Source organism: Castanea sativa, chromosome 5 (assembly GCF_040712315.1).
Source record: "Castanea sativa cultivar Marrone di Chiusa Pesio chromosome 5, ASM4071231v1".
Lineage (NCBI taxonomy): Eukaryota > Viridiplantae > Streptophyta > Magnoliopsida > Fagales > Fagaceae > Castanea > Castanea sativa.
In genome coordinates this window covers 54730906-54741084 of record NC_134017.1, presented here as the reverse complement: position 1 = coordinate 54741084, position 10179 = coordinate 54730906, and the positions used below count along the sequence as shown (strand labels likewise).

Here is a 10179-nt window from a genome sequence, read left to right as displayed (position 1 = left end):
AGCAAACATCATAAGTTGAAACTCTCTCTAAAAAAAAATCATCTATGTAACAACCTAATAAGTAAATACCATGTAAAATTTTGGCAAAACAAGCTCTAATGAAGTAGTATAAAATTGAATCACATTGTTACATAGATAACTTTGTATAATTTTCACAAGATAATCTTTTCAAATGATCATGTGTATTAATAGAGTGTGCGGGTTTAACAATTTTGGATTGCAATTGTTCCAACATGAAATGGCAGAGTCATACTAAGCTTAGGCTTGATTGAGATTTGAGAGTGAAAATTAGTAAATGAAGGATTATTGAGGGCTCATTTGGTTGAAGGCTGACTCAATTTTCATAACTCAGTACTCAATTTACATAACTCAATCTCAAAATTCATAACTCATAATCCAAACCCCACTATCACTCAAAAAATCCAACACTTTTGTTTGGTCACAAAACTCAGTCACATATCTCAATTTTTAACACCATTTTTTGCCAAAATAGTGGACCCACCCACTGACGCTATACAAAAGGTCATGTTGCCACCTCCGTCCCTTTTCTTCTCTGCTTTTCATCCTCTGTCATATTCTCCCATCAAAAAACCCATAAAATGCAGAGTAGCTGATACACCCAAACCCAGCTCCACGACCACCAACGGCAAACACAGAAACCCACAACCATAACCTCCACCACAAACAACACAACCACAACCTCCACCAAAAAATCCGAATGAATCAAAAGTCCAAACCCACCAATAGCTCTCAACCAAAACCACAACCTCCACCAAAAAATCCAAACGAATGCACAGAAAACCCACAACCACAAGCTCCACCACAGCCCAAGCCTCAAACCACCACAACCACAACAAAAAACCCAAACCCAAATCCTTAGATCGGAGACCTTTAGATCGAAGAGGGATATATGTTTGAACCTGAGAAAAGATCACGAAAATAGAGCTCGATATGAAAAATTGTCGGTGATAGAGACCAATTTGACAATGTGAAGATTCTACACACCTCAGTTGTTTGTCTTCAACCACGAAGCGTTCATCTCAGGCGGCTTTACAGCGTCAGTTCATCATCTCAGATGCTGCTGGGAATGGAGTGTAGAAGAAATGAGAGGGAGGCGGAGAGAGGGACGTGAGAAAGAAGGATTCTGAAATATTTGGAGAAGAAAAATGAACTGAATAGAAGCCTTTCCAACAGTAATATCAAAGGCTCTGGAAATTGATTAGGAAATCAAGCCAAACACAAATTTTTTTGTAGGTCCCATGAGATTTGGATGATGAAGGATGCAAACTGAGTGATATGACTCCGTTTCCATAATCCAAACAACCTCTTATCTACTCTCCCAACCATCCAAATCAGCACCTCCAAACAAAGCTTTGACCTTTCAACAAAACAATGTAGGGGCCCACAACAGCTATGCTAAAATGAAGGCTTTCTCATATATGAATTTATTGCGTGCTTTTAGCAAAAAAGAAAAATATGCATATTGCACTGCTTAGCAAGCAGCAGCCATAGTTTTTTCTTCATTTGCGTGGTAAGTACTAAAGAGTTTCTTTTTTTTGATTCATTTGAATTCTGTGCTATTTTATAAGTTACTATCAAACTAATTCATTTGCACTTATGCACATCTAAAATGTGCCACTGCCGAGTGATAACCCATGTTTTTTTTTTAGCAGATGAAATAAACTTTATCAGTCTGACAACAGTAAGCAGAAAAAGGAAGGAGGGGAATAATAATTAACAAGAGGCAGTAGAGAATAAGATGTTCGATTGATGATGATTTTTTTTAAATATGACTTAAAGATTATCTATTGAACCATTTATGATTGAACTCAATTCACAAGAGCTGAAATCATCACATGAATTGAGTGTGTAGTGTGCTGGTTTCTTTGAAATAATTATTAACTACCAATGATTTCTTCTTTCAACTTTATTGCTTTTTACAGTACACCTATAAATGACAACACAAATTCTTTCCCCCTGTATTCAAGACCAGGGCCACTTAGCCTTTCTCCATGTGAACTGCCTAATCTCACAACTCCTGTCCAGGAAATACCCCTGATCACTTCCTTCGAATTGGCCTTTGTCTGATCCAATTATCGGACAGCATTGAATTTTGTGGTCAAGTATCGAAGCTTCCTCCCTATATGCTGGGTTAGTATACCTAGGGTGTTGGATGTATGATACATTTTTCCACCACAGCTTCAAAGCCTGTAGAAAAAACATGGATTTAAGAGAATGAAAAGTAAATTCAAAGCAAAGTAATCTTATCTTGTAATTTTATCCAATATGAGTTTATAAAAGGATGAGAAGGCAAGACAGTATATGTTTTAAATGGTCAACAACCAATCATGTAATCAACCTCTTAACAGAACCAGAACTCAAAAAGTCAAATAGCCAAAGTTCGGAATTTATGAAGAATTTTCATAGCATAGCTTTATTTCCGTGGTTTATTTTGTTGTCTTATTCTATGTACTGTTGGGGAAAAATAAACAAGGAAAGAACACACTAAGCCAAGCACGCAAATAACTACTCAACTAGCTGAGGCATCTTTAATCAAGCACACACATCTCTAAAACCCAACTAGAACCTTGTTTATACTTATCGTGAACTAAAAGTTGCAGGTTTCTACGAATTAATTTGATAGTTTCAAGAATGCCAATAACACATATGAACAAAAGAACCACAATTAACTGACGATACATATCTAATTTCATTGGGTATCACTGTAAATATTGACATTAGGATCAACCTCATATATGACATGATTGCAAAAAGCAGTTTTCCTCCAAAATTTTCACCAAACTTGTGTATTTCTTTTTCTTTCCAGTTAAGATATTGCTTGGTGATCTCTTTTACTTTTCAGTTGTGATATATCATATATGTATTTTGTACAAAACTTGTTATGTAATGATAAGTTTCTTAGACACGAGGCAAGTTTTACACCATTTATAAACTAAATAACGTAAAATGGGGAAAAGTATTCAAGAAAAGAAAAAGTACAATCTAAGCTTAGCTAAATAACTCAAACTAAACAACATTCTCATTTATCTATAGAGATGAAGCAATTCCATCATTGAAACATCCGGCTTTCAACAAACTGTAAGGGTGGTTTTGAGCCCGAAAACCATGTCAGTTGACTGACAACAAACCACCAACCAATGGTGATTGACAAAACATTCTCATGATGATCCTTGAGACCAATAATCATGTCAGTTGACTTCTCTCTCTCTCTCTCTCTCTCAAACAAAATATTTCAGCCATTCCGGCTAAAATGGAACAGAATTGACAAGTGTGCATATGAAGTATGAACATTTGAAAAACAAATATTGATATTGCGAGAAGCCACTCAGTGAAGTTAGAAACAACAACCAAGTTCAAATCAAGGAGCATGAGTTAGCCATTGATCATCTAGGGGCATAAGGTAGGGCTGGTTTGTGGGAAACTGGGAAATCAAATAAAGCTGCTAATTTCAGCTAACTTCATCAAGAATGCAAATTTAAAATTTCAATTATTCTGTCTAAGCTTGCATAAGTTCAAAGTGAGCATTCACCACCCTGTTTTTACTTGGTCTGACACCACCCTTTAAGATTTGCCATATGGTCACTATATACTAAGAATAAAAGCTACACACGCACACACACACACACATATATATATTATTTAAATTACACTGTTTTATATGGGTTTTCAACTTTATGCTTTGATACAAGTTTCGAGATCAATCTACCCTTATACAACTCACATTAACCAAAAAGATCTGCCAATTGGAAGCCCTAAAGGTTTCCAATCATTGCAGTTACACAATCAATTTTTCATCATTAACAGAATGCTTTAGAAGACATGACAGAATTTCACATATTATATATTATCAGGAAACCGTTTGCTTACTTGTGATAAATTTGGTTTTTCAACTCGCGGTTTAGAAAGTAACACTTTATAAATATATGGTACAATCTATTAGCATCCATTAGATTCTACTGTTATATTACCGCGCATCTAACAGCTATGTACAATACAAGTGAGTAAGTCCTATTTCTATAAGTCACAGGTGGATAAAGTCACTTTATAAACCACAGGTGGCTATAATGCCACTTTTAAACAAAGCATATTATTTGCTCATGCATGTTTTAATGGCATAGTTTGATAGACACTAATAGTGTGAACCTCAGGTAGGTAAGAACCCCATCTTTTAAACCATAGGCTGGCAACCAAACTCCTCTTACAGCATAAGTGGGGAAAATGTAATTTACCCTATAATAATATGTACAGTGTATTTGTGCAATGTCATTTATCCCCAAGCACCCTGAAAAAAACTCCATCCTTCTATAACATCATCTAGTATTACATTTTCAAATTTTTATTAAAATATTATTCACTCATTCACTATGACTAGCGCCAATGGGTGGACAGCCCAACTGGAATTCCAACATAGTTGGTGGCTTCTGTCCATGGTTAGATCCAGCTTGTGTGTGTGGGTGCAGAAGTTACTTTATATAGCCAAAAATAACTTTTCAGTTGCTTGCCTATTTCCCAAATTTGAAAGAAAAAAGGGGAAAGAAATGAAAATCCTGAGCCATGATGACAAGTTAGTTTTCTGAATTTCAAATATCATACTCTCAAGGTGAAGAAAAACCAAATTAAGGCGAAAATGATTCATGGTACCAGCCCAAGTAGCTGTAATGAAAGCTTGTTGAATTAATTTGAATAAATACTACTGAAACTAAGATCTAAAGAGCTCCCAATTCTACTTACATGCCAGTAGATCCACACTGCAACCTTGTGAGGCATCAACCAGAAGAACATAGCATGATCAGAAACTAATGATGAGGGAACTCTTTTGGCTTTCAAGACAGCCGTAAAATAGTCACCAAGCTTGGGGTGTTGAACTGAGATTGTCACATACAGATTATCTCCAGGAGCATTTGCTCTCATGTTCCAATTCCCAAGCATATCCTGCAATTGTTTCCCAAATGACTACTCAAAGAAAGAAAAAATCTTTCCATATTAAGAGTTTGGATAATCAAAGCACATTAAGATTGATCACTATAAAATATTCAGCCAAAGTTCATGTCATTAGTTAGGTTGAAAATCAATGTCAGGAAGTATTCCCTGTAAAACATCCTTGCTTCCCCTAACCCATCAAGTTTTAGAACATAGTGAAATTCAGATTCAGATTCCAACTTTTTTCCTTTTTCGTCTTCGGTCGGAAGACAGCAAGATGCCAACTTTCCAGCACACCTTAATATTTCTATTTCTATTTCCTGTTTCCTTAATCATGGTTGCAAGTCTGTTATTCTACCATACTTGGTGAATTTTTAAGCCTAGAGGCTTCATTTCATCTATGGGCATGCCTGAATTGAAGAACACTGTCCTTATAATAGGTTATACCTGGACACCCATATTCTTTCAGATGTTGTTATAGGTAGCACCAAGATAGATATTAACTTAAAATGGAATTACTTCAGATCGTAGCAGAACTTTGGCTAATTAGGAAAATGTCCAAGATGACATACAAGAACAATGGCCTCGTTGAAGTGAGAACAATGGCCTCGTTGAAGGCTCACAACTTCCAGGTTATAATTCTCAAAGAACATAAATGCTTCCAATTTTCCAAAAACGTGCATAAAATGTAGTAAATTGTTCCAAAGTAGATATACAAAGCTTCAGTATTACATTTATACCAATCATTTCCAGCATGATATATTTATGCTGGTTGCAAAAGGCTATGTTTCAAATGCCTTCAATTGCATGACAGTGTGAAGAAAAAGGAAAAAGAAAAGTAGCCATCAACTGATTGACCATTTTCCAAAAAAAGATTTCCAGCATATAAGAATCAGGTTGGGTGCAAAAGGTGATGTTAAACACATTCTGATAAACTGTATAAATAGCGTGAAGAGTTGCAAAATGGAAAAGAGGAGCTTATTAACTGATTGACCATTCAAGAATAAAATATCAAGATTCCAATCACTGCCTATGAATGATCAGGCATCAATGTCAGATAGTTGTCCCATTTCATTTTTGCATTTATAGTCCAATGCTATAGATTCTTAGAAATAACATAGGAAAAAAAGGAATGAACTTTTCTCTCTGTCCATGCAGAGAAACAACTAAGAAATAGAAGACAATATGTTTCTGTAGAAAGCGCCAACTGGACAACAGTTTATCATAGAATGCACCACATATATTGCTGCATTTATCTCACGAGAGAGGAATCCAAAAGAATGGACACATCAAACATTCACACAAAGAAGTACATCAATTCAATGCCAAAATTATTTAGGGGAAAAAAAAAAGTTTATCTCACAACAGGTTATCAAATGGTGCTATAAGGAATGAGGAAAAGCAAGTCACTAAAAAATGCAAGAGCAAACTAATTTCTGAGACATACCATAAAGGGACTAACGTGTAAGGACTTTGCCACTAAATCAGAATTTGGATTGAAAACAAATGTTACTCTTTCACCCCATGGTGTGTTTGTTACCTGAAACAAGAAATCATCAACACCATCATCACTTAGCCTAAAGGCTTCAATCAACATGGGATTAAAACCTAAAAAAGAAGAAACACTTAAGCAGCATGAAAATAAGACTTTTAACAGGAACAGGATAACTTCGCCCTTGATGCGTTTCATATTTTGGTCAAACAAATCTTCACAGAGCTAACAACAATGAGAATTTATACAAAAGAATGTGAGTTAGTTCCATTAGTTGCTACAAAAAGAGTATCACATTGATGAAATATTTCCTTACATGCCAACACAAAGAAAACATCATGATCAACTTTCAAAAGTCTACAATAGTATATGTCATGCATCAACTTTGTGATCCTAACTTCTTCTTTCAGCGTGTTCAAGCTAGCTAATTATAAGTAACATTCAACATTTGCTAATAACTAGTTCTTACTTACACGGGGGATTTTTCTGCATTAGAATTTACTTTTACAATTTATCTAGTCAAGTAAACAATGCTCAACTTTATGCCACACCACAGTTTTTCCAATAAAACCATGCACAGTCTATAACACTATCACATCTTAAAAATTCCAATTCTTAAAAAAAAAAAATAAAGAATTTTGAGAGAAAGCACAACAACAGGTGTGCATTACTTAAATTTGAAGTCAACAATATGAGGTAGAAATCCAAGTAAATTGTAAATAATCACACACCTCAGCAATGCACTTCTTCAAAAGCTGAGTAGAGGCAGAGGCTTGGGTTTCAGCTTCAACATCGTAGCAATAGTACACACTCAATGGGTTTTGCACGTATCCCACACTGGGAGGTATTGTCAAAAGCAAACTGTAACCAAAAAAGAAAATAAGTTTACACCTTTACACATAAGCATATAACATAGCTTATATCTAAACCTTAAACTTAAACCTCAATTAATAGTGCCACCGAACAAAAACAAAAACAAAGACAAATATAACATGAGTATATACACTTGTCCGTTGGTGGAGGCAATTTGGCGAGCTTGGTCGGCGGAGAGGTGGTCAGGAGGCGCGTGTGGCGAGTGGTCGAGGTTATAAAGCGCGTAGCGAACTGGGTACCGGAAGGAATGGCGGACGGGGCGACGGCGCTCGTGCCAGACGGTGCCTTCGTAGAGAGAGACAGATTCAGATGAGTTGGAGGAGGAGCGTGAAGACCAATGGCGGGGGAGAAGAGTGTGGAAGAGGAGAAGGACAGAGAGAACAAGAGATTTCAGAAAGTTGGAGAGAATTGAGGCCAAGAGAAAGAATGCTTCCATTGATAAGCAATTCCTAAAGTATCACCACTCTAAAAAAACAAAATGTCAATTTACTTTTATTTATTTTAATACATCGCATTTCTTATTTTAAGACTATCCATTAAAAATAACTTAAAAACAAAACAAAACAAAACCCATCCGAAAAAATCAGCACCCAGCGGAACAGCCAAAACCAACTGAAACTACAACCACAAGCAACCAAAAACAAACCCACGGCCAGAGAGAGAGAGAGAGAGACCCAAAACCAACAGAGAATCAAGATCGGCACCGCCACCGAAACTCAAGATAGACCGCAACTCGACACTCCAAAACCAACCGAAAATCAAGACTGGCACCGTCACCGAAAACCCATGGCCAATGAAACTCAAGACCGCCACCAAAAGCCCAATGCCAGAGAGGACTGAGAGAGTCAGAATGTAGAAAGGAGTAAGGAGGACGAAAACACAAACAAAATTGTTTTAGCACGTCATATGTATGTTGTGTTTTTTTTAGGTGTTTGGTATGCTAATGCTTATCCATTTTTTAATCTTCTAATTTGTGTGGTGTGAACATGAATGCATGATTGATTAACAAATATATCATTTTAAAAGTTTTTTTTTTTTTTTTAAGAATGTTTTTTTAATCTTTTTTTATATATATTAAATAAAATGTTGATGTTTGGTTCAAATCCATTGCTATTTTATTTTATATTTTCTATCTTTTAATCAATGTGATTATTTTTTATTTTTTATCAAAAGAAAGAGTGATTACTTTTCTTTTTTTCTTTTTTATCTTTAAGCTAAGACATTAATTTGACTTAAATTTACAACTAATTGCAAGTCCCAAGATCAATTTCTTGTATATAAGTTTTAGGGTAAATAACACTCCCCTTCCTTGAAGTTTGGAAAAATGACACTCACCCCCAAACTTAAAATAAAAAAACATTTTCCCCCCTTTGACATTCATTTAACTAAACTCTATTAAATTGATGTTAAAAGTTTTATGTACTAACTAACTCTTTAGTTAAGAATATATTTCCAAAATTGCTCTCAACTTATTCTTAAAAGTTTTACAAAACCCAAAATTTCGACAATCGTCCCTTCCCGCTCATCCTTTCCTGCTTCTTTGAAAACCTAGATTGATGTTAAGGACTTTTATTTACAAATTCACAGTAACAAATACACTTCAGTTAGTCCCCTACAATCTCCCATCCCATGGCTCAAAATTTCTTATATTTTAGCATAGCTGAGCCATGGATTTTTGGAATTTATGTGTAGATAGATTGTTATGTGCACAATAGTATAATACTCACAAAACAATTTGTAAAGCTTTAATTTTTTTTATTTTTATTTTTTTGGTGAAAAAGCTCGATTTTTTTGTTGTTAATGGGTTTACTTCAAAGTTCAAAGACTTTTCCGTCGTGGATTTTGTTTGAAAATGCTTGATTTGTTTGTTACACAATATTTTGGATATTTACTCATGCTCTATTATCTTATTCCTTCTGCATTTTTTTTCCGAAGATTTTATATTCATTGAATGTGCTGAACCAAAATTTTGAAATTAATATAACTAAAAAATTAGTTTTTGAGAAGTAGTTCTAGTATTTGGAAAAAGCCCAAACTATTTCCCTTGCGTCTATAATGCTTGAAAGGTCATTTATAATTCAATAAGTGGACGCTACTTGTCAATAATTCAGCCAAAGAGACAATACTTGGTAGTAAAGAAGTAAATGTAAAAATGAGCAGGAAAGTAGAAACCAATAGTGATTGACACCTCACCTGACTTGCATGAAGAAAAATAATTGATTTGAATTTCTAGAGTTTCTCTTGTACTTTGAATAATTAAAACTAGCTTAATAAATCTATAAATAGATATCCTTAGTGATGAAAATGTGGTCTAACAAAATAAATTGCAATGAAATACAAATAGCAACACAACAACACTTTGATAAACATATATATATATATATATATATACACACACACATACAAGTACCTATGTAAATTCTATCCAATTTACCCATTTCTGAAAGTCTTTTATACTGATATGTGACTTTGAAAATTTCAAACTCATTTTTAAACAATAAAAGCTTGAAAGTCTCGACAAATTGTTTTATTTCATAAATTTTGATCCAAAGTGTTGGAGAGAGGTGTGATTAAAAAATCTAAGAGAATCATCAAACTTTAAAAAATCAATTGGAATGGTGCTAGAAGAGACTAAAAAATCCACTTAAGCAACATGTTTTATAATATGCTCTTTTCATTTTTTATTTTACTTTATTTTATGTGAATGCTCTTTTCACTAACCATGGTTAAACTTTAGTAAAGAGAATCTTTTCAAAAAATTGAAATATTTTGTTATTAATATTAACAGAAGGGGGGAGTGTTATTTTTTTCAAATCTTAAGGGAGGCGAGTGTTTTTTCCTTTCAAGTTTGGGGGTGAGTGTCATTTCTCCAA

General features: G+C 34.5%; 1 protein-coding gene across 1 annotated transcript; it reads right to left on the bottom strand.

Annotated features, from left to right (window-relative positions):
• Positions 1-1748: 1748 nt before the first annotated feature.
• Positions 1749-8202, bottom strand: LOC142633793 (uncharacterized). Its single transcript, XM_075808042.1, has 5 exons — positions 7438-8202; positions 7165-7294; positions 6389-6481; positions 4753-4953; positions 1749-2208 (listed from the first exon to the last, which is right to left on the bottom strand). Exons 1-5 carry the CDS (start codon positions 7740-7742, stop codon positions 1984-1986), a joined length of 954 nt encoding a protein of 317 aa, XP_075664157.1. The 5' UTR covers positions 7743-8202; the 3' UTR covers positions 1749-1983.
• Between the last annotated feature and the right edge of the window lie 1977 nt (positions 8203-10179).